The 26463-nt window shown below is 41.0% G+C and overlaps 1 protein-coding gene across 1 annotated transcript in view; it reads left to right on the forward strand.

Moving 5' to 3' along the window:
- BANK1 (B cell scaffold protein with ankyrin repeats 1) overlaps nucleotides 1–26463 on the forward strand; it is a 530319-nt gene that overhangs the window by 90180 nt on the left and 413676 nt on the right. The window contains exon 2 of the mRNA XM_082243568.1: nucleotides 21012–21410. Coding sequence (XP_082099694.1) covers nucleotides 21012–21410 — 399 coding nt within the window. The remainder of the gene's footprint in view (nucleotides 1–21011; nucleotides 21411–26463) is intronic.

Raw genomic sequence — 26463 nt, forward strand, 5'->3', positions numbered from 1 at the left:
ACATTGTTCTCCCAAGGTATCAAAAATATAAACCTTTATATATACAGTATATATATATGTATGTATATATATATATATATATATATATATATATATATATATAGAGAGAGAGAGAGAGAGAGAGAGAGAGAGAGATTTAGATATACAATAGCTCACAAAAGTGAGTACACCCCTCACATTTTTGTACATTTTTTAATTTTTTTATTATACCTTTTCATGTGACAACACTGAAGATATGATACTTTGCTACAATGTAAAGTAGTGAGTGTACAGCTGCTATAACTATTATTTGCTGTCCCCTCAAAATAACTCAACATGCAGCCATAAATGTCTAAACTTCTAGCAAAAAAAGTGAGTACATCCCTAAGTTAAAATGTCCAAATTAGGCCCGACTAGCCATTTTTCCCTCCCCGGTGTCATGTGAGTCGCTAGTGTTACAAGGTCTCAGGTGTGAATGGGGAGCAGGTGCGTTAAATTTGGTGTTATCGCTCTCACTCTCTTACTGGTCACTGGAAGTTCAACATGGCACCTCATGGCAAAGAACTCTCTGAGGATCTGAAAAAAATAATTGTTGCTCTAAAGATGGCCTAGGCTATAGGAAGATTGCCAGGACCCTGAAACTGAGCTGCAGCACGGTGACCAAGACCATACAGTGGGTAAACTGAGGGTAAAGGTGATGGACTGGCCAAGCGTATCTCTAAACCTAAACCCTATTGAGCATCTGTGGGGCATCCTCAAACAGAAGGTGGAGGAGCGCAAGGTCTCTGACACCCATCAGTTCCGTGATGTTGTCATGGAGGAGAGGACTTCAGTGGCAAACTGTGAAGCTATGATGAACACCATGCCCAAGAGGGTTAAGCCAGTGCTGGAAAATAATGGTGGCCACACAAAATATTGACACTTTGGGCCCAATTTGGACATTTTCACTTAGGGGTGTACTCACTTTTGTTGCCAGCAGTTTAGACATTAATGGCTGTGTGTTGAGTTATTTTGAGGGAACAGCAAATTTACCCTGTTATACAAGCTGTACACTCACTAATTTACATTGTAGCAAAGAGTCATTTCTTCAGTGTTGTCACATGAAAAGATATAGTAATATATACTGTATACAGTAATGTGAGGGGTGTACTCACTTTTGTGAGATACTGTATATATATTAAAAATAAAGTGATTTTAATTTTATTTTTTAATTAGTTGTAAAATGTTTTAACAAGTATTTAAAAAAGGTGAAGACACTGAGCACTACTTTTCACTTTTAACTACATCTGCACAACAAAACAAAATGCTGATTAGTATGAACTAAACATAGGGAGGTGTCGCTGTGTAGCCCAGAGAGTGGGTTACATAAGGAGGAGAAGTTGTGTAGTCCACAAAAGAGAACGTTGAATGCTGATAGCATTGTCTAAGACAACAGTTTATTGTATAAAAAGCTAGAGGAAAACAAGATTTCTGTCAGAATTAACAGGCATTTTTCTGTACTTGCAAGAAGTGTACTTAGCTTGAAAAAGCAAAACAAATGCAGCCACAATGTTTAAGGACTGTTAAACTTCAATATATGTTAAATTGTTGTTCTTGGGTTTAAATATACCTTATCTGTTATTTGCTTTTTATAGGATTTCATTCATTATTCATGTCCATTTATTAAAGATATAACACTTTGAAACTGTTATCGCTTTTATTTTTTTAATGCAAGAGCTGTAAGTTGCAGAATGTCCATGGCAGTATAACAGTTCTATTTTAGGAACTATCATACTATTACATCGACAAGAAATTACATATGTCACTCCAAATTAAAAAAAATTAGCCCTTAACATATAAAGCCCAACACCACTTTAAATAAAAAAAACAGATAGTCCAGCAGTGGTTATTAAAAGAAACAACTTCTCTACAATTCGCACCTCCTGTCCAGCGTTGATACATGAAGACTCACAATTCCCACCTGCTTCTGTTGCTATTATTCTGGGTTGAATAACACCCTAGCTTTACATTAATCCTAACACTTAGTCCTTATCTTAATTCCTAACCTAACTAATAAAATGAACACCTAAACCCAGTGGCGGCTAGTGCTAAACTTTTTAAGGGGGGGTGGGAAACAAACCTCCCCGAGGGCCCCACTAACCCCTCTGGGGTCACGGCACCGTGGTTTCCTTGGCTTCTCCTCCCAGCTAACCCAGTCTTATTTAGATCCGCCTCCTGTCCTGATTGGCTGGGAGGAGAAGCCAGGAACCGATAGTGAAAATTGATTCGCTAGTGTCACAAGTGGGTGAGTTCTCATCGAAAGCTATGAGTCTGGCGCCCTGCATGCAAACTAGGGGGGGGGGGGGTGGTCCATCATGGACTACACAACTTCTCCACCTTATGTAACCCACTCTCTGGGCTACACAGCGTCGCCTCCAAATAACCCTAAGCCCTTATTTTAAGACCCCATTTCTAGGCAAAAAGTATTAATTCTCCTACCCCCTCTCTTCCGCCCCCTCTCACCCCCGTAGGTTTTTTTGGTAAATTACCAGTAAAGCAATTTTTGTCTGCTGTCGATGTCACTTGCCAGTATTATTTCAGGATGCAGGGGACAGGCAATCCAACACTACAAGTGCGTCCGCACTAGCCATTTCCTTCATCATTTTATTCTGTCTTCTGAATCCTAAGAGGACCCCACCACTGTACATTCAGTAGGAAGAGATCATTGGGGAAAGCGAAAGAGCATTTAGGTAGGTTTTAGTTAAGAGGTGAGAGAAGGTATGTTTTTTTGGGGAGAAGAAATAGCTTTAAAGTGTAATTATTGCTTTGTTGAAAAAAACTAAATTGGGAACCACAAAAAAGTATTTTTTCAGACATTTTTGCCTTTCTTTCCTTTCTCTTTTCTAAAGTTTATCAGTTTTTTTTTTTTGGTTAATTTCTGAAACTAGTTGTTTAACCACATTCCTTCTCCAGCTGATCGGTAAATATGTAGGTTTTTGTTTATTATACTCGCCTAAAGCAACTTCAGTTTAGTGATTAGAAAAGCTGCAACATCTGCCCACTAGAAACTGATCATTTCTAAAAAGCACCTCCCAAAAAACAAAACGTCTATTGCAAGAGTGTAAAAGGTGGTGCGGTAACTGGCGCTGCCTATAGATGTATATAAGATAGGAATATTGCAATAAATGGTAATAACTTATACATAGAAAATAAATATGTATAAATATTTCAAATAAATATCATAAATAGTATAAATATAAAGTGCAATAGTGTAAACAGTGTATAAGTAAAATAATGACACAAAGGGATATATATATCAAAAAATATATGCAAAGTATTCCGTGATAAAGGTGACCAAATAAAGGGAAAGTACTGGCCGATAAGCTATTTATTATTCACCAAGAAAAAGGAGAATGGCTGAAACAAATCAATATATCTCAGCTGAGAATGATACGGCGATGTGACAGTGCAGTGATTCCAATAGAGGTGAATATAGAAAGTAGAAAATAGGAGTGTAGGTGATTTCAAACCAAATGGAATAGCTTGCCAGAAAAAAATAGGTGCAAAAAGGTCCTAGGATAGACCAGTGAAATGAATAATATCCACAGTAATAATAATAGTGATGAATGAATAATTACAATAAAAGTGCTATAGTGCAAAGGGTCCTGATTAAAGAAAGTTAATCATAAGGACCCGTGAACAAAATGGTGAGCAAAAAATATTTTTATAGCAAAAAGAATCTGTTGATGATAATCTGTATCCGAGCTCAACAAAATACTAAGTGAAAGAGTCCATAAAGTACATAAAAAATAAACTATAACAATATTCAACTCCGTGGGTGATTCTTGAGATGCTCCAGGTGCTTAAGTGTCAGGTGAGGAAACAGTCTATTGCAAGAGATTCATGAAATTTGTCCTATAACTCTGCAAAACTCTGAAAAAAAGCATCACTTTTTATATGGTCCTGGACCAACTGACGCTAAAAGTTAACACTGCTGGGTCTTAGAGCAAAAAAGATTTTGGCACCAATTTCTAGTAATCTTCATTTGAGGGCCTTGAAAAATAATATTTAAAAAAGCATTAATTTAATTAGAAAAATGTATAAAGAAAGTACAGGAAAGGAAATGTGGTGGCTAGGGCCAGCCCTTCCATGGGCCCCACTGGGTTCATTGGACCCGGGCAGAACTTTGAGAGGGGCAGCAAATTGATGCCCAAGATTGTTTTTTCCAGCAGTTTTGTGTGTCATCAGTTTGTGGTGCATTACGGGCCGCATTTCCCCATCTCATACTGCCGCCCGTAGTGCAAACTGATGAGTATGAGGAGGCAGAGGGTGTGCGCAATGACGTCAGACGTTCAGACAAACTAAATAATACTGGAGTTTGTGGTTTGGAATTGAATATAATGGTATGTCATAAATTGTGCATGTAGACAAGGTGTTGTTGCATATAAACCTGACTTCCTGATAAATGTAATTTTAGTTATAGCTATCATGATATAAAATAAAATTGTGTGGGCCTTTTGGTGGGTGTGATTTTTTTTTTGGGGGGGGGGGGCAGCATTTCATTTTTGGACCCAGGCAGCACAATGTCCTGGGCCAGCCCTGGTGGTGGCACTACTATTTGCAACCAATCATATTCTTGCAGGTATTTGTTTCAACAAAGAGAAAAAAATGTAAGTCTCAAGGCTGGTAACACTTTCATCTTCTTTGGAACTGACACAACCACCAATATACGATATTATTTCTATAAAAACTTAGACCGAAAATAGCTTTTTGTTTTTCTAAATCTCTCAATAGTCATCGCACAATATACAGCAAGTGTTAGCTTTCATTTATTATTTCCTTACTCTCTGTCATCTAATGCTGTACAATTTTGTACTCCGTTAGCTTAATGAGAATCGCTGTTCACTAGTGAGTTAAAAATCAATGGCATTTTCAGTATAATATGTTAGAATTTGACACAGACAAATGTAACATCTCTCTACTGTGCACGGAAGATCTGTACATTGATTAAGCTGTTTCCTGCCTTTAGAAAATGTGGTTTGGGTCAGTCTCCAGTCTCTATTCTTTTGCCTTGTACACATATACAGCAAAAGGCAAGTGACCCCTGACAGAGGACCTTAAAAGATGCATACGATCAAATGGTGCAATACAATTCATTTTTTATACAGTAAGTTGGTACATCACCTGTAGAGTTTAGATCAAATTTGAATCGGCATTCGTGGTCACTGCCTGTGGTGTAGCATGTGCTTATTCCTGCTGTTAAAGAGAGGAACAGTCAAAAAATTATTCATACATACAGTGCATCCGGAAAGTATTCACAGCGCTTCACTTTTTCCACATTTTGTTATTTTACAGCCTTTATCCAAATTGATTAAATTCATTATTTTCCTCAAAATTCTACAAACAGTACCCCCACAATGGCAACGTGAAAGAGGTTTGTTTGAAATCTTTGCAAATTTATTAAAAAAAAAAAAAAAAATCAAATATACATGAGTATTCACAGCCTTTTGCCATGGCACTCAAAATTGAGCTCAGGTACATCCTGTTTCCACTGACCGTCCTGGAGTTGTTTCTACAACTTGATTGGAGTCCTCCTGGGGTAAATTCGGTTGATTGGACATGATTTGGAAAGGCTCACACCTGTCTATATAAGGTCCCACAGTAAACTATGCATGTCAGAGCACAAACCAAGCCATGAAGTCCAAGGAATTGTCTGTAGACCTCCAAAACAGGATTGTATCAAAACACAGATCTGGGGAAGGGTACAAAAAATATTTCTGCAGCATGGATGGTCCCAATGAGCACAGTTGCCTCCATCATCTGTAAATGGAAGAAGTTTGGAACCACTAGGACTCTTTCTAGAGCAGGCCACCCGGCCAAAGTGAGTGATGGGGGGAGAAGGGCCTTAGTCAGGGAAGTGACCAAGAACTTGATAGTCACTCGGACAGATCTCCAGCATTTCTCTGTGGAGAGAGAAGAACTATCCAGAAAAACAACCATATCTGCAGCCTCCACCAATCAGGCCTGTATGGTAGAGTCATGTCAAGCGTCAAGTCTGGAGAAAACCAGGCACCGATCATCACCTGGCCAATACCATCTCTACAGTGAAGCATGGCAAAGGCAGCATCATGCTGTGGGGATGTTTTTCAGTGGCAGGAACTGGGAGATTTGTCAGGATGAGTGCAGCAATATACAGAGACATCCGTGATGAAAACCTGCTCCAGAGTTCTCTGGACTTCAGACTGGGGTGAAGGTTCATGTTCCAACAGGACAAAGACCCTAAGCACACAGCCAAGATAACATAGGAGTGTCTATGGGACAACTCTCTGAATGTTCTTGAGTGTTCCAGCCAGAGCTCATACTAGAACCCGATTGAACATCCTTGGAGAGATCTGAAAATGGCTGTGCACCAACGCTCCCCATCCAACCTGATGGAGCTTAAGAGGTCCTGCAAAAATGAAAGGGAGAAACTGCCCAAAAATAGATTGCCAAGCTTGTAGCATCATATTCAAAAAGACTTGAGACTGAAATTGGTGCCAAAGGAGCTTCAACAAAGTATTGAGCAAAGGCTGTGAATACTTATGCACATGGAATTTTTTTGTTTTTTTATTTTTAATAAATTTGCAAAGATTTCAAAAAAACTTCTTCCACGTTGTCATTATTCAGTATTGTTTGTAGAATTTTGAGGAAGATAATTAATTTAATTTATTTTGGAATAAGGCTGTAACACAGCAAAATGTGTAAAAAGTGAAGCACTGTGAATATTTTCTGGATTAATTGTACTTGTACAGTATATGTATACTGTTCAGATCACCCTGCAACATCGCAGCACTCTTTTGTGCAGAACGTTTTTCACAACATTATTTTATGCATTCATTTGCATTCTATGTCACTAGGAATTAATACTAGGTCATAATAACCTGTGTATTGGCTTTATTGTAAAATAAGCCCAATTTTGCATTCTAATAATGTCTGTAATAACTTTTATTTCTGTTGGATTCTGAAAGAACACAGCCTTTACTAACAAGTTAAGGTATCCCAATACGGAAACTTACCCCATCCACTTCCTTTTGATCAAATGAAGTTGCTCTCTCCTGGTGACAAAGGATTTGCAACAGTCAGTTAATGTTTTGTGGCAGCTTACAATATTAAAAATGCTTACCCAACACTAACAAGCCAAATTAAAGAGGACCTTGCCTGAAAATGAAAGATCTGCTTACCTGTAAGCCCTTAAAGCCAAGTAAACACTAGTTCAGCAGAGTTGAACGGAAAAAAAAAAAAGCTTGACAGCTCAGGAGAAGCCTTTGTACTAACTATGCAATGTTAGTACAAAGATCGCCTCTGCTGTTCTGTTGTGTTCTGACAGGGGGACGGCCCCCACCAGAACACTCCGGTTCAGCCATTGGCTGAGAGCACTGATCAGGAGCCGACCTTTTCCGGTCATGCCCCAGTGACTGTCGGAACGACTCCAGTACACATGGGCTGAATGTCGGCCGGTTTCTATTGACCTGACATTCTGGTCCATGTGTTTGGACCAAAAGGGGCTTTACCCTCACAATAAAAATGCTAACCGAAAGCAATTAATATATAAAACATTGGAAGAAAACTTCCTGCAATTTGAGATCCTCAGCTTTCCCAAGATCTCATGGTGAAGCCCAGTAATGTCAAAGGTTTCTACAGAAAGCGGCTCAAAGAGGGGGTTAAGATAATTATATATATATTTTTTTTTGTTCCAATGCTTTATTCTTTAATTGCTTTCAGTTAGCATTTTTATTCAGAAAGGGAGGAGCTGCAAGGTCTTCCCTAATAAATGCATAATTTATATACCCTAAGAACAAACCTCTAGCTGTCACTACATTGAATTTGCCATTTCATTTGACGTAGCACCTATTCATTTTATTGGTAATGTGCATTTATGCTAGAGTGCAATTTCTGAAGCCTCAGCAGCCTACCAATCAGATCTGAGAGAATGTTGATTCACTATTTGCAAATCAGTTTCAAAAGACTTGAAAAAGGGGTAGGGTAGGACTGGAACAGTATAAAAAAGTTGTGTGTGCTGACAGTTTATGCTTCTGCCTGCCTAAAGTGGCTCTAAAGGCTAACTGTTTTATACCTTAATTAATTCCCTGCATTAAGGTGACAAAACACCCCACTTACTGTTTCAAGCCCATCCCCAAACACTTATCTGAGTCCATCCAGAGCTGTCCCCAGCTGCAGCAGTGCTGTTCTTCCTAGTCTCTCAGGAGACAATGAGAGCAGTGGGAACCATAGGCTTCTGCTGCTGTCAGTCAAAATATGTGACAAAACAACAACAATATTATGGTGCGCTGCTAGTGTGGACAGAACTTCAATATATATGCAATGTATAATTAGACAACTGTTGAGGATAAAGTAGGTAGTGGAGGAATCCTGAATAGTTTCCAAATCTCAACGATGGGAGTAGTCCAAGTGAACAAGGCTGTACTCAGTGGCTGTCAGCTGGAGCAAGGAGAGGCTCAACATGGTAAGAAGAAACAAGAAAGCAGCGCCTACTGAGTGTAGCATACAAAGTTTAATAGGGGTTAAAATACATTTTGCACTCATAAAGGTTAATGGTATGCCAGCATATTGAATGTAATGGGTCATCTGCAGAGTCTCTGGTAACGGTGGATGCTGCTGAGACAAGTAGGCTGATGGCTGTCAGCGTCTATCAGTCGGCATAGCTGTTTCATGGCGCCCGGGTCTGTGCAGAGGCGCGGGTGACGTCACATCCAGCAGCTGAGAAGGCAGGAGAAATTTGCGTTCGCAGCATGCGTGTTCCTTCATCAGGCTCATATAAAATATGTGAGCAGGGTTGCAGGGCTGCTGTTATAAATCATGGAGCCCCATACAGCCTACATGACAGGGCCCTCCCTCTATTACAGTGCCTTAAAATAATGAGCGGCTGAGGCATTCCCCGCTCCACAGCTGCAAGTAAACAAGAGGCCTGTATATGTAGGGCTGTGGGGCACATAATGTTTTGACGGTTTATAATTGTCAGTGTACGGTGACAGCTTCCTGTCAGGATAGCTGAGGCCTGTTTAGTCAGGGCTGCTGTTATAAATCATGGAGCCCCATACAGCCTACATGACAGGGCCCTCCCTCTATTACAGTGCCTGCAAATCATGAGCGGCTTAGGCATTCCTCGCTCTACAGCTGCATGTAAACAAGAGGCCTGTATATGTAGGGCGGTGGGGCACAGAATGTTTTGACGACTTATGATTGTCAGTGTGCGGTGAAAACTTCCTGGCGGGATAGCTCAGGCCGGTTTAGACTAGAAACCAAACACACCTCAGCCTCTCCCTGTTAAACAGAATGCAGCAGCTGACTTTAAGACATAATATTTAAGTAAATCTTTTATGCCTTTTAGCTGCCACATGTAGATACCCTAGAGAATAAAATAGTGGTAGTTCCAATTTTTTTATGTCACATCACATAATATTACAGCAACACATATGAAACTCAAAATGTCAGTAACACATACACTCAAGTAAATTTTAGCGCACATAGAAGCAAAATCCTACCCAACTTTCATAGAATATAAAAAAATTAGGTTGTGCCTAATAAATAAATACCCAACATGTTAAGTCTTAAAGTTGCACGCGCCTGTGAAACAGCAAAAACATTTCAGGACCCTATATTTTTCATAGGCAACGCTTTAAAAGCCCCTATGGGTCATTCGTTTAGAGGGAACTGTGAACAATGGGTCTAGATTGATCACACTCTGGTGTGCACAGTAATATGTAACATTTTACACAATTGACGTTTTTGTGTATAGGCACCCCTGATACGTGCATTTACATACGCACAATTGTGTATGTTGGGGTGGGGGTTACAAATTTTTCAGGGGGATTGTAAGTGCTTAGGTGTAGTATTATTTATTTAAGCTTTTTTTTTTTTTTTTAGATTTCTTTTTACTAAACTTTTTATCATCACAAAATGTCCCTTATGTTATGCATTTTTTTGGTGACAGATTCTCTGTTAATGAGGCATTAGGGGTCTTTTAGGCCCCTGATGTCTCACTTGTCCTCCAATGGAGCTGATGGGGTGCACAAAGTGATACGGGGACCTGAAAGTGATGTTTTACATTTCGCTTCCAAGTCTTTAAACAGGAAGGGGAGATCAGAAAACATACATTCGCTCATCTCCCTCCCCTCTATCTAGTGGCAGCCACCATGTTGGTCCTGGGTCTGCTGATGGGCATAGCGTGTCTCTCATGGGGGTGTGTGGAGGCAATATGGTGACTGCGCAGTCACCAGATTGTTTCCATCTGACTGCTTGTCAGATTTACACACACTCAGTGAGATACTTTCTTTTGGTGGGCATTAAAAATGCATTTCTGTGCTACGTCTTTAACGCTTCCAATCACTCCTCCTTATGCTGCAAAAGCACAGTTGAACGTAGTCCTGTAGCCTGTAGTGGGGGGGGGGGGGGTTTACACACACTCCCAGTGATTACAGCCTCTGGGAATATCTGCAAAACCACCTGCCACCAAAATTGTACGTAGTACCTTTCCAGTTGAAGGAACTGACAATAACATGACTCAGCCATGCACTTTTAAAACCCACCAAACACAAGTGTAACTGAGACTTAAACAAAAGCATCTCACTGTGCTTATAATCATCATCATTAAAAATTGTAATTAAATCCTGGCCAGCCTAGAAGCCTGGTTCAACCTAGTGATCTTTTTAAAACTGCTGCACCGTATAGATGAGCAGTAAAGCTGCCCAGGCCCCCCTGTAGACTTGATGGAGCTTGGTACTGGAGGACCAGTTGTATTGTCTTATCAGTGGCCCTGCCTTTGAGGAGTGTCTATAGACACTGTGTGTCTATAGATGCACACAGCCCTGCTTGAGAGTGCCCCTGCATGGCTACTCACTCAGCACACAGCTTTCTGATGGGGCACCTGCAAGAAAGAAGCACAGGTGGGAGACTCAAGAAGAGGAGGTAAGGGGTCACTCTGTGCAATATGATTACACAGAGCAGTTTAGTTTAACATCTTATTTTATTTTAGCCCAAAAAAAAAAAAAAAACTTTAATAATTTCTTCCCCCCAAAGGTTAATTTTAAACATTACGTGGTAGCAAGAGCATGCGTAATACAGAGATGACTGAGTGAACTGAATTTAATATTTAATTTGCATAGCTAGCAGATCTGAATTATTTTCAACATTAAAGCTAAATTACAAATCTGTATTTTAATGAAGTAATTAAAGTTACAACATTAATTATGAATGTGATGTTGCACAAGTATTGAAATGTTTCACTCCGTTACATGGAATGCGTAGGAGCAATTACAATTTAGTCTTCTGCATCACTGCTGCTTTGTTTTTTACTCTAATTTATAGTTTTGCTTTCATCAAAGGGAAACACTGGTGTCAGATGTGTCATCGTTGTGTTGATTTATTGCCGACATTATTTATTTTAAAGGAATGCCATGCTAACCTATTGTTTAAATGCTTCTTTCTATAAATTTTCTAGTTACATATACATAAACTTACTTACCCGTATACTGCATAAACTAAATTTTTAAAGCTAAAGTCCTAACACACTACTAACATTCTGTAAATGTTAATTATAAAAGTTCAAGTCTAGATTCCACTCTGTTTGTGCAACATGCAGTTAGCTGCTTTCTTATGCAATATCAAGATCTGGCAAATGTGATAAAAAAAAAAAAACGGGAAAAGATAACGGTTTTGGACCAATTTTATTTACATTTTTTGGCAGACAAGTTTTTAAACTTAATGAGGACTGTGTTAGGGATCCCCTTTATGTGCAATGATCGCACAGGTAAATGGTCAGTTGCATATAAAAATAAAGCTATGATAACATTCTTGCTAGGAAAAAGAACAAAGAAAAGCAGGGATAAAATATTTCCTGACAGCCTCCATGGCAGCCTTAGCCTACATGTGGGTTAATCCCGCCTCCTCTCCAATGCTATAGGACCCCACACCCATAAATTTTAGCTCCTAGCCAGAGATCGCGCTCCTTTTTTTTTCCTCCTCTTGTGGACCCTATATGCACCTACCCAGAAGATGGTGGCCTCCTAGTTCCACTTGCTGTGGAAATCGCCCCAGCTGTGGGCCGGATGGGGCAATTTGGATCGTGTGGTGTCAATCAGCCCAGGGCCCAGCCACGGGCAGGCGAATGGCAGTCAGGCAAAATGGACATGTGGGTTGTCTATATGTTTGAACGGAATGGAAGCAGTTGGTGCAGCTGGCAGGTTTCAGAAGATGATCCCCGCTGCCGGATGCTTCCGCAGGATCATCAGATAGTGAGTTAGAGAGAAATTATTTCTCCGGTGACTTTGACTCCGCCTTGGTCTCTCTCTTAATTAAGGCAATTAAGGAAGTCCTGAAGTGGGAGGAATTGGCGAAACCCACAGAAAAACAGAGGAAATTCTTTAAGCATTTGGGGAAGGAATGATCAAAATTTCCGCTTGTGGTGGAACTTAGAGATATTAAGTCGGAGGAATGGGGGAAGGTGGACAAAAGAACCTCCCTGGCGAGCAAGGCGATGAGGCTCTATCCATTCAAAGTGGAAGATGTGAAGCACTTGGAGACCGACTTTCTGTCCAGGTTCCAGATGGACAACGAGTGGTCCTTTCCCATGGAGACTTTTGGCTGGGGTCTATCCTGAGGTCAACCTGTTTGCATTCCCATGCAAGTTGCAAGCTCAAGAAATTTTACACTCAGGCCTGTTGCAGCCAGGCCTTCGTGTGGATGCCCTAACAGATCAGTGGAGCTTCAGCAGGGTATATGCCTTCCCTCCGATCCCAGTCATCCTCAGATTCTTACAAAGGCTCCATGCGAGGCCATCAAGGTAATGGTTGTGGCACCATACTGACTGAACATGTAAGTCTGGAGAAGAAAAAAAAGCTGCCAGGTGCAGCAGGACTTTTTATCTTATCCCCTATTATTGTCTTCATAAGACTTTTTTAAAAAACTCTCTTATTGGACTTATATTGTTCATTATAATATCATGCTATGCAGATGGACTTCTTAGCACCTATATGGTTGTGTTTTTTATGCTGGCTGAACAGGCCATTGTTCCCCCTTCTAACACAGCTCAGCTTCTGGGCCCTGGTACCTCTTCCCCTCAGGCCGGACCTTCTGTCCCAGGGGGCAGAGCTGCACCCATGCCCAGCATGTCTGCCGCTGATGGTTTGGTTCTTGAGAGGGAGAGGCTGGAAGCCCAGGGCTGCAAATCAGGAGTCGTCTCTACCCTCATGAGTTCTAGGAGGCCAAGTACGTAAAAGGTCTATGGAAGAATTCAGACCAAGTTTGTGGACTTTTCTTTTTCCACAGGAAGGTCTTACAGGAACCCGGGGGTGTGGGACATCCTGGATTTCCTTCAGTCTGGCCTTGATCTAGCTCTTTCAGTCGAATCCCTTAGGGTCCAAGTCTCGACCCTATCGACTTTCTCCAGAGTCCAGTGGGCTGGTCATCCTATAGTTCTGCAATTATCCAGAGGGGCAGCAAGACTCAGGCCCCAGAGGAAACCAAGGGTCCCCAAATGGGACCTTCCACAGTCCTCGACTCACTCTCAGAACCAGAAGCTAATGGGGTCAGCCTGACATCTATTAAGAATCTCTCTGCCAAATCTGCCTTTCTCATGGCCATTACCTCGGCCAAAAGAGTTTCTAAGATTGGGGTCCTCGGTTACAAGGAGTCATTCTTGATCTCTTTACCAGACCGGTTGGTACTCATATCTATGCTCAATGCAAATCTTACCTACCTTTAAGGCCCCGGACGCTACCGACGCTCACCACTGGATGTGGGAGAAACACTAAAAGGGTATTTCCAGGCTGTGGATTCTTTAGGAGATCTGACCATCTGTTTATACTTTTCTCTGTCAAAAACAGGGGAAAACGTGCCTCATCCAGATCTATCACTTCTTAGATTGCCCAGGTCATCCAGTAGGCTTATAGGGCTAAGGGTTTGACTCCTTCATAGGCGGTGACAGCACACTCCACTTAGGGCATCTCGACCCCCTGGGCGGTGGCACGGCACGTGACTCTGGATGTTATCTGCAGAGCGGCACCTTGGGCTTTTATTATACTTTCATGTCGCATTAACTGTGTAGAACCTGCGTCCTTATCTTCTGTAGATTTTGGTTTGTAAGTCCTGTCAGTAGACAGGCAAATTAAATTCTTCATCTTCTATTCTGCATTCCCGCCCGTGTGTTATTTCCCACACGTAGGCTGCCATGGAGGCCTTTATGAAAATGGAAAATTTCCTATCAAATACTTACCATAATTTAGGGATTGACCGATTATCGGCAAAGCCGATATATCGAGGGCCGATATGCACTTTCTCCAAAATATATGAATCGGCCACCAAGGTGGCCGGATATCATATTACCGATATTTTCGAAAGTGCTTGTACCGGAGTGATGCCTGCAGCTAGAGGCATCACCCCGGTACCAGTGTTCATAGCCGACGGTTGGCTGTTTTGTAATGACAACCGATGCAGCTGAGAAGCCGCTCAGCTGTCATTACAAGGAGCGGGAGGGGATGTCCCCCCTCCCACCGCCTTTCGCAGCTCGCCCGGGACTCCCGTCCCACTGGGAGACCCGGGCAACCAGCCTGCATTTCTGCTGAAGACCCCATCAAAGCTGCATGGGCTCTGATCGGGTCTCCATACAAAAACTCGCGCCAGATTTAAAAAAATGACAGCTTTCAAGACAGCCAAACTTTGCGTTTTGAATGCTTTTAAGTGCAGAAGAGGGGTTTGGGGTCTTTTAGACCCTCAGATTCCTCCACAAGGAGTACCTGGAAATTTATTTTTTTAAAAATGTTTCAAAATATCAGCCCATATTTCAGCCCGGTACCAATACGCGATGACCAAAATATCGGTATCGGTATTGGCAATGAAAAAACGATATCGGTCGATCCCTACCATAATTTTCCTTTCCTGGTGGCCTCCATGGCAGATGGAGTTCCCACCCTTTTTTGCGGGTCAAGAGTCAGCTAGTTACAGAATCCACTCTCTGGCCAGGAGCTAAAATATATGGGAGTGGGGTCTATAGCATTGGAGAGGAGGCAAGATTAACCCACACATAGGCTGCCATGGAGACCATAAGGAAAGGAAAATTACGGTAAGTATTTGATAGGAAATTTTCAGTTTTATTCCCTTTAGAAAATGCTGCTATGGGCTCACATACATGTGTGAAAGCCTAGGCTCTCTGTGTTGTAATCTCTCCACTGATTTAAGAAGATGACTGTAGACTTACTTGCGTAGGCTGCATTGGTTTAAGAAGGCCGTTGGTTGATTTGAGATCAATGGTAGGGGGTATAGGAGGAAAATTGAAGATGATGGTGAAGGGACGGCAATATTTTTTTTTTAAAGTAAAGATATCCATTAAATAGTGGCAAATAGTAATACAGTGAAATATTCTTCAAAAAAATCTTGCTTATTAGGATAGTACAAATTCAATGTATGTTTTTGAGCTGTTAGTAATACTAAAAGAAAACATATGACTGGTTGCTAAATGCAATACCATCAATTAAGTTTATACATATCAGCCTATATGGATATTTTGATTTCAAGCTGAGAATGCAAATTCAGTTTGAAGCACAAAAAGTATGGAATTTTTTTTATTCCAGAAATGGACTGGCAGAAAGGATACATTTGTTTTTCTTTTTAATAAAGAACAGTGGTTTGGATGATGTTTGGAGATCTCCTGACAGCATTTTGCAGCTGACAAAAGGACATATTATTCTTTTATGTCTGAATGCACCATTTCTCAGATGTATTTTTACAGCAGTACCACACAGGAAGAAATGAGAAATAGCAATTTCAATGTGAAGCCTTGTAGCTCCTACCATTATTGAGAAAAAAGTTACTTGTGAAAAAACTTTTGGCTGCAATTTTGTTTGAAACCTTTGTTTAATCCAAACTATTTTCTTGTGTGAGAATTTATAGAAATGTTGTATTCTTGTTCAACATAGCAAATATGTTTTCATGTATTCTAATGTATGAGGAGATATTGGTTGCTTTTATTAACCAACCAGCTGATGTCTTCATGCCAGAGTTAATATAGAAAAAAAAATCCTGGCTAACATGTTAAACCCATAATAATGACTAAAAAAGACTAATTTCTAGGGCTGCAACTAACGATTATTTTCATAATCGATTAGTTGCCGATTATTTTTTCGATTAATCGATTAATCAAATAAAATCATAAAAAAACTCAATATGCCTTTTTCGTTCATTTATTGCCCCCCGGCAACACCAGTGATGGGGCACTGTTTACAGTGCCCCATCATGTTGCAGCCATGTCAGAAATCATACCCTTGCTAACCCTACTTCCTGGCACCTGTATTTTGTTATACTTTTTTAAAATTGCTGAATGGTAATTTTACATTGCAAGACCACGCTGCAACTAAGAGTCAAGTGTTTGGCTTGCAGTTGCAGATCAGCCCCTTTTAACTGAAAAGGGGGCGGGGGGTAAGGCTGGGTTCACACTGATGCGAATTGGACGTGGGTTTTTTCTGCATCCAATTCGTATGTCAGGAGAGTGTGACTGGCTCTTAATGGAGCCAGTTCACAAAGCTCTGGGGCGGCTGCAGAGCGGTTTGCAGGAAAGTCCTGTGCGTTTTCTGGTCTGTTTCAGGTCTGAATTGAGCCAAGAATTTGGGCCCGATTCATTCCTGAAATGAAGAACAGGGACGCACTAGATCCCCTGTTGTGAGCCGCTCCACACAACAGTGTGAACCCAGCGTGATAGGTGGTGCTACATGTCCAACTCTGAAGCATGCGTTAAAAATGCTGCAGCTGTGTAGTAAAACATTTCAGCCACAGCATGTGTACAGCCGTATGTGACTGCATTGTTAGGATTCGGATGCACAACCAGGGGTGGCGGTAAATCCAAGGCTCAGCCGCCCATGTAAAAGAGTCCTTAGGCTGCATTAACACTCTGCATTTCCTGAACATGTGACAAAGTGCATGGGAAATGCATGTTTTCTCACGCATTTTAAAAATGTACTGCAAAATCGCATAGTGATTGTGGTGCCATTCATTTTCAATGGCACTCTAAAAAAAGTTAGCAGACCCACGTTTTTTCATTTGGCAAACTTGCAAAGCCGCATACCTGAAAATGTTCTAGACCTTCTATGGTGTGTTTGTCAAAAGGTAGGACAGCCCATTCAAGTGAATGGGCTGCCCTATGTGTAAAAAACAAGCTTAAAAAAAAAAAAAAATTGTGTATATATATATATATGTGATCAGTAGCATACATTCCTGCTCTGCTTAGTGTGAATGGGACCTCAGGGGTGGCTTATAGAAATGGCCTGGTGGAGATGTGCATCAGCTGGAATTCTGAACTTTATTTACCTTTACACCCCCCTCTCCACTCACTCGTTTTCAGCAGAAGCACTACAACATTCAATCTCTGCAGCCACTGAAGGTTACAGTGCACACAGAGCATGGTGAGGTCAGGAGAGCAGAGCTCGGGATTCAGGGAGGAGGAGGGGCAGGCAAAAAACTTCTTACCTTATCTTTCCTCTCTGCATTCTGCAAGAGAACACTGCTGATCCCAAGGGGAGGGGAGGGGGAGTTTCAGGACCCAGAAGTGTTGTGTTGACTCCCTCACTGACGTCACAAGAAGGCAGAGAGGAAAGGAGGAGGGAGGGGGAGGTCACGGAAGTGCCGAGCTGTGAGAGTCTGAGACAGTGAATGCAGCCGACGGCTTCACACTCAGAGGAGAAAGGCAGGGAAAGTCCAGAATGCAGCGCAACTAATCGGAGGATCAACTAATCGATAATGACAATCGTTGACAACGATTGTCATTATCGATTATTATCGATTTTATCGATTAGTTGTTTCAGCCCTACTAATTTCATATGACCATTCAATTATCAAATAGTGGCGGCCATACTTGGACTCCTGGTGATAATTTTGGAGTAATGAATTTGAAGATGTTTACGTGAACTTGATACAGTCTATATGTACTCGTCTGGCAACAGGGAAGCAGAACCGGAAGTGTTTCTTGACTGATCACAGTGCATTTCTGGTTCCATTTTCCTGTTGCCTAACAGGTTGCCATGACAGTGAAGATGCTGGCTGTATCTATAACCAGAGCCTTGGTTCTCTGAGGGTGTGTAGTTCTGAGAGGTGGTTTAGGATGCATTATCAAGAAAAATTTAGGGGCCTCTATAAAAAATGTGTAATCTAGCTTTTGATTGTGTAGTTGGTTTATTAATTGATTGGTACTGCAATAAGAAAGGGCCCTGGGAAAGAATGAACGGATGTGTGGTTGGTCTCTTTTTTTGAACCTTGTATGGATTTGTGCTTATTGTCACTACAGCCCTAAGAAAGGTGTCCTCTGCTGCCACGAACATTCAATTTTGTTCTATGCTGGTGAATAAATTGTTTGCCTATAACTGATGGTGTGCATGTGATATATCTATATAGGATTCTTACAACCCTCACAAGTTCCCATTTTTGCACACAGTTATTGACGGATGTTCTGACAAGGGGAAGGGGTGTTTAATTACATGCATATGTAGAGATACCCCCTAAGGAACCCCTGGATGGATGGGTCCTTCTTGCATATCTCTCTGTGGTGACTACACTGACTGATTCCAAACTCACTGACACCCCTTAGCATAAAGTGAACTTTATTCAAAACATAACCGCAAGACCTGCACAGAAAGGGGCTTGCAACTACAATAATTGAACAGTGAATGTAGCAGTAGTTTCAAGCCCAAGCACAGTTGTGTAGATACAATGGGTCAATAATATGGCCTGTCTATATTTTATTTTAAGACCCTAGCTATGCCACTGGCCCGTGAGATGCTATTACAGTCTGCCAGTGTTGGGGCCTGGGCCTGTACCGCTCTTTATATACAGTGGCTAAAATCCCAATCCCAAGGGGAAGAAGATGCTCAAAAAAATTCCTTGGTGGCAGCAGGGTCTTTAAATGTCACCTAAATTAAAGAATGTTGGTAGCCAAGAGACCTGTCATCACAAATTCCAGTCAACAAAACATTTGTCCCCTGAAGGTCAGGTAAGAGGCCAAGTCACAAATACAGGGTTTCCTTCACAATCCAGTGTTATCTGGAATTGAAGTCTGCTCTGGAACTCTCCATCCTCTTAATGATTCAGGCTTTCTGTCGTTTGTGGCTCTGCCCTATATTGTTCTGCCACAATAGCTCCCTGCAGCCAGGCTCTCTCTCTTCTGGAGTCAGCAGTCTTGCCCCAATATGCAGCTTTGTGCACAGCATTCTAAAGCTCAGTCTACCTATCTGTGGTCACAAAGCATTCTGCTCAGCCCAATCCTCCCTGCAGCACCTGTACAGCAGAACAGCATTTTCATCGCAACTGCTTGGCCCCTTCAATTCTATCTTTGTTTTGTACAGCAGTACAACACCCTTTACTCACCAGTTCCCTTGTAGCTCTCTCTCTCTGCACAGCACAGCCACTGCAGCTCCCCTGGTTTTTTTTTTTGTCCCTGTCAGACACTGTGGGTGGGGTTAAAGTCTCAAGCTGTGGTTCTCCCAAAGATGGCAACCACTCCTCCTATGCTGGAGGCACTTTATTGTTAATCATGGAGCCCGTGGGTTGGGAAATCCAGTGACCAGTGAGAGTCCTTCTCTCTCCCTTCCTTTGTCCTATCCAACAACAGGAGTACGATCTTCCATTAGCTGGGTCAGTAAAAGACCCAAAGATGTGCAGATGTCTTAATGTCCATTTATCTGTGTCTGATATTATTTTGCATCTTAACAGCTGATAGCTAGGCCTTATGTTAAACAGAAAAAAGACCAAGAGATATAATCATGAATTTAGATTGTATCATTTTATCCTGACTGCAATCCAGAAAATTACCCCTGGCAAACTATGATATCCTCATAGTTCTCATAATCAGAGTTGGCGTTGGGGTTGATTTACTAAAGGCAAATCCACTGTGCACTACAAGTGCACTGCAAGTGCAGTCGCTGTAGATCTGAGGGGAAGATCAAAATGAGGGTAAGCTCTGCTATTTTCTATCATCCAATCATGTGCATACACAAATGCTGCTTTTTTTATTTTCCTTGCATGTCCCCCTCAGATCTACAGGGACTGCACTTTCAAGTACACTTGTAGTGCACAGTGGAATAGCCTTTAGTAAATAAACCCCAGTATCTGTATGTTCCCATTGTGAAAACGGTTAAAACAATTAAGAGGAAGACGATTTCTCATTATCCTGTCAGTCTCAAACATGCATATTTTAAACTATACCTCATAAGTAAAACATCAAGTTTTTTTAACCAGTTTATTCAAGTAGACCAGATAGGATATGCCACATATTCACTGTATATGTCACTACCGTATCACAAGAGACTTATACTAAACATTCCTGAGAAACACATATTCAGCATGTCTATAGTGAAGAAACTCTATAAGATCTTATTAGCTTTGTCACAGTCTACATGGATTGGGACTGGCAAGACCATAAAAATGTTTTCTTCCTTTTAATTATTTTTAACTTTTTTTCCCCAGGTGTGCCCTAGTTCATAATTAGTGCAAACTTCTTATTAATAAAATGTTTTCTATTATTGTACATTAGTTTATTTTCTCAGTGATTTGTCTGAGAAGGCCCAAAGCTTTTTTCTTTAATTAAAACCCTTATTAAATTTCTAGTTTGAAGATATATACAAAGGGGCACTCTATAAGGGCTACAATGCCTCCCTTCTTGTATTTGCTTTTGAATTCCAGCAGTGAACCCTGCATCAAATATGGTTTACCACAGAGCTCTCTAATTAACCATGGCATCTGCCTTCGTGAAAACTGTCAATTCTTGGCTTAATGTGGCACTCAATACCTGTCTATTCTGTCACGGTAGTCTTTTTTTCAATAACTGAAATCCTTCTCTATAGTTCTTCAAATTATATAAATTTTAACATGTATTCATTATTAAGAGGTATTGCAGAAAAATGAATATGCACAAACATACATTTTGTAGTGGTAAAGAATAGAAGATATTAATGCAAGACCATATATAGCGGGCATAAAGTAGTATATCATTGGTTTTCACTTGAAATTTTATTTTACAGAGACAACTAAAGAGATTTTAGTGATTTTTGAAAAGAATGGAGAAGAATGGGCCACATACCTAAAGAAACTACTGAAAACACATTTAAACACAGATGCAGTATTTCTTTGCAATTTGGACTGTGAATCAGAGGAAATGCTGGAACATCTCAGCCAGTCCAATTATCAGTGTAAACTGTTAATACTGACAAGTTTTCTTCTAGAAACCTTCTGCAGAAACCAACGTGCCTATTTCTTTCATCTTCTGCAACCATCGCATAGAGTGATTCTCCTGCTCTGTGGTTTGGAATCCCCAGAAGGGTTTTATGAAATATTTCCATTGGAAAAAGACTGCCACGTGATTCTAAGTGATGAAGACCCAGATGAATACATTTCTGTTGTATCCACAGTCATGAATAAAGGTAATTTGATCACCAGTTTAGCAGAGAACATAAAGCCTGGTAAGTGGAAGTCCAGCCAAGATATTTGCCATTTAGTTTTGGATAGAGTAAGGAAGGTCAGAAACCCTATAGGTTTTTTTACTGCTATCTGGATCTTCAGTAGAGAAATTTCCCTTCTTTTCCTGTTCTGGTGACAATCCTTTCACAGGAATGCAGACAGCAATAAAAAAGCATGTAGAAGTTCTCACCTACTTTTATATGTTTGTATGTGTTGTGATTGGAAAACTTTCTTCATTTCTGAAGAAGTGACGGAAACTTCTCTAATGGAGACCTGGATAGCAATGTAACCTTAGTTTTATCCTTTTCCACTCTATCTAAAATGAAACAAAGAAGAATCCTGGACATACACTTAAAATGTATGTTGGGTCAAATGCAGAATAAACCTCGGATGTAGTGAATGTTTGTGTTTCATTAGGGATACTGCTGAGCTCTTGAGCATTTGGGGCATCCTGTGCGTCCCTTAATAGTGTATAGAAGAGACATAATTGTAGCCATGCAACAAAGGGTGGGTATGCTGTACGTTGTAGTTTAAGTGAATGTCCAATAACTCAACCTTGGTCCTATGGTATAAACGAGTATCATATATAAAAGGTTATTAAGTCCAATGGGATTCACAAGTTTTAATTATGTAGAGTTAATACAATATCACCACATCAGTGTAAATAATCTCTTAATGTTTGCAACACTTCCTCCCTTCCCTCAGTGGTGGGTCTATCGAAAATAGTGCCTAGGACAAGCCCTGAAACTTGTTAATAAATTCATAATACATCCATAACAGAAAGTGGTTAATTCACTAACCCAGTGCACTGTAATTGCAATTGAATCCACCCCTGCACTGTATGACAGCGCCATCACTCCAGGCTCCAAGTAGTTTATTTCGCAATGCTTATGCTCTGCTGCTCTAACCTTCCGAGCGTCTCTCTCCCCTATTTCTGCAGTTTCTGTAAGTTAGAAAACTTTCACATAACCTTCCCTACATTTACATCAGGATACCCCTTCACATTAGGAGCTCAATTTACATTAGAATGCACCCGTTCACATCAAAAGCACCTTTCATATCAAAGTCTCCATTTACATCAGGAGTACCACTACAAACGAGAGTGCCCATTTCACATCAGGACCCTCCTTTAAATCAAGAGCCTCCCTTTACATCAGAGTCCTCAGAGCCCTGTCAGATCAGAGTCCTCAGAGCCAGCTCACAATGAGTGTCCTCAGAGCCCCCTCACATCAAAGTTCTCCGAGCCGAGTGAGCTGGCCAACCTACACCATAGAAACACATGATGCTGTATGATACCATGAAATAGAGGACTGCATTGATCTACTAATATGAGGGTGTATATGAGGGTGCTGGTGAAGCTATAGCACTCATTCAAGTGACATCCAGTGCATTTGCCATAACCTGCATATAACATTCCTTCCCTCACATATAAATGACTTTGTTGGCATCTCTGCAATGACTTTTCAGAACCATGATTATAGCTACACAATATTTCCTGACTCATGTCTCTTAAATCCAGGTTGTAAATAAGTACATTCTGTAAGGGTATATTTAGACATGCATCTAAATCACTCTTTCTTCTGAAACATGATCCAAGTTCGGATCTTGCAAACAGGCAGTGAGACTACTCCTCAAAGCCTGTTTTAACCCAAATATTGCTCACAAATGTGCTGTAACCATGTGGGTTTAGGGATGAAGTCTTTCAACATGAGGACAAGGTGTCTTGCATGAGTGGGAGACCATGCTGCCCCCCATCCTCAGTGTGAAAAGTGTGGCGTGCATTTGTATTCCGCCCCCCTGAGTCAATATTTTGTAGAATCACCTTTTGCTGCAATTACAGCTGCAAGTCTTTTTTGGGTATGTCTCTACCAGCTTTGCACTTCTAGAGAGTGAAATTTTTGCCCATTTGCAAAATAGCTCAAGCTCTGTCAGATTGGATGGAGAGCGTCTGTGAACAACAATTTTCAAGTCTTGCCACAGATTGTCAATTGGATTTAGGTCTGGACTTTGACTGGGCCATTCTAACACATGAATGTGCTTTGATCTAAACCATTCCATTGTAGCTCTGGCTGTATGTTTAGGGTTGTTGTCCTGCTGGACGGTGAACCTCCGCCCCAGTCTAAAGTCTTTTGCAGACTCTAACAGGTGTTCTTCTACGATTGCCCTATATTTGACTCTATCCATCTTCCCATCAACTCTGACCAGCTTCCCTGTCCCTGCTGAAGAAAAGCATCCCCCACAACATGATGCTGCCACCATGTTTCACAGTGGGGATGGTCTGTTCAGAGTGAGGGCCTCTTGGCTGCTTCTCTGATTAATGCTCTCCTTGCCCTGCCTGTCAGTTTAGGTGGACGGCCATGTCTTGGTAGGTTTGTAGTTGTGCCATACTCTTTCCGTTTTCAGGTGATGGATTGAACAGTGCTCTGTGAGATGTTCAAAGCTTGGGATATTTTTTTATAACCTAACCCTGTTTCACACTTCTCCACAACTTTATCCCTGACTTGTCTTGTGTGTTCCTTGGCCTTCATGATACTATTTATTCACTAAGGTTCTCTAACAAACCCCTGAGGGCTTCACAGAACAGCTGTATTTATACTGAGATTCAATTACACACAGGTGGACTCTATTTACTAATTTAGACTTCTGAAGGCTATTGTTTCCACTATATTTTAGTTAGGGGTATCAGAGTAAAGGGGGCTGAATACAAATGAATGCCACACTTTTTAAAAATGTATTTAAATGTAAAAAAAATTTGAAAACCATTTATCATTTTCCTTCCACTTCACAACTATGTGCCACTTTGTACATAAGATAGTTTAAAAGGCCGGCACTGGTTCACCTTCAGCCAATTGTCACTGCCACATCCCTAATGAAGTACTAGAAAGAAATTGAAAAGTGGCGAATGTCTGTGTCTACCCACAAAGGAGCATACAGTCATAAGATCACCATAATAGGACTTTGAAGGCAGTGATATATATGGCAAAAATAGATAATGAACAAGGCAGTTAAAAAGGTATCATTTTATTGAAAATCAAGCTTGTCAATCATAAAATCAAGGATGCAAAATTGCATCAAAAAATATAAGCAATGTATATAAATTACAAAAAGTAACAATATGAACCAAGAGATACAGTAATAGGGTCACCAGGGTCCGACATGTTTCACCAATATAGTGGGCTTCTTCGGGGACCAACAGTGGTAGTGACCTCTTTAATGGTTCAATAATTCAAACTTTAAGCATACAATCATTGACAATGACAGGGGTCCTGGTGTGTATATGAAGCCAAAAAGGTAAACCAACCCAAGTCATATTAGACGAGGGATATAGTTTCCTCAAATTATGGCAGATACTGGACCGGGATACGGTCGACAGCAGACCAGATGTGCCGAAAAAAAGACAGGAGGAATAGGAGTTTCCAACATCAAAGAAAAGATTTCTTCTGTTGTAACCTGTGTGACAAGAGATCCGCAGCGTCAGGTAGTCGTGTCCTAAAACACGACTACCTGACGCTGCGGATCTCTTGTCATACCGGTTACAACAGAAGAAATCTTTTCCTTGAGGTTGGAATCTCCTATTCCTCTAATCTTTTTCTCGGCACATCTGGTCTGCTGTCGACCATAGCCCGGTCCAGTATCTGCCATACTTTGAGGACACTATATCCCTCGTCTAATATGACTTGGGTTGGTTTACCCTTTTGGCTTCATATACACACCAGGACCCTTGTCGTTGTCAATGATTGTATGCATAAAGTTTGAATTATTGAACCATTAAAGAGGTCACTACCACTGTTGGTCCCCGAAGAAGCCCACTATATTGGCGAAACATGTCGGACCCTGGTGACCCTATCACTGTATCTCTTGGTTTATATTGTTACTTTTTGTAATTTATATACATTTCTTATATTTTTTGATGCAATTTTGCATCCTTGATTTTGTGATTGACAAGTTCGATTTTCAATAAAATTATACCTTTTTAACTGCCTTGTTCATTATCTATTTTTGCCACATATATCACTGCCTTCAAAGTCCCATTATGGTGGTCTTATGACTGTATGCTCCTTTGGGGGTAGACACAGACATTTGCCACTTTTCAATTTCTTTCTATGTGCCACTTTGTGTTGGTCTATCACTTAAAATTCCAATAAAAGACATTTATGCTTTTGGTTGAAATATGATAAATGTGGAAAATTTTAAGGGGTATGAATCTTTTTTTAAGGCAATATATAATATATATATAATATATTTTTTAAGGCAATATATAAATCCTCAGCACAATGCAATTCTATATGTTTTTGTGCGCATTAAAAATAGACAGAGAGGTAACAGTTTATCTGAGTCAACCCTAGAGAAGAACTTCAGACGTGTATTGTACAATATAGTGTATATAGTGCAGATCTCTGTTGAGTTAGTTCTTTCTTTCTTTGCAGCCAGCAGGCTGAACAAGAAAAACAGATTCCTAAATCCTCACAAATTAGGTGGATGGAGGAATCCCTCCAACTGGGGCATTGTCCCTCTTAGGTGAGTCTGTCCCACAGTACAATCTTCTCCCCAGGTCAGTCTGTTCCCCAGTACAATACCCCCAGCCCAGGTCACTCTGTCATTCAGTACAATATCCCCCCAAGGTCAATTCCTCCCCAGGTAAAATATCTCCCCCAGCTCAGTCTGCCCTTCAGTACAATATTCCACCTACCCCCAAGATCAGTCTGTCCTTCAGAACAATCCCTCTCTCTCCAGGTCTGTCTGTCCCCCAGTACATTCATTACCTCCATCCAGCACCAAGCTCTGTCTGTCAAAGTCTGTACAATCCCCACCCCACTCTAAATTCACAGATCTCACCTCACACACATTTTAGGCATGGGAGATTTTCCTTGTCCTGGGTTCCAATGGCTTGGAAGACATCAGCGCACAGCAACCCCCCGAGAAGTCAAATCCCCCCGCCGGCGGCTGCCCACAGCTCCAGCAACAGGATCTGTGTGGGACTGTGAGTCAGGGAGCGGGCAGTGACTGGTGCAGCTG

Source organism: Pelophylax lessonae (assembly GCF_965119305.1).
Source record: "Pelophylax lessonae genome assembly, chromosome: 1".
NCBI classification, from domain to species: domain Eukaryota; kingdom Metazoa; phylum Chordata; class Amphibia; order Anura; family Ranidae; genus Pelophylax; species Pelophylax lessonae.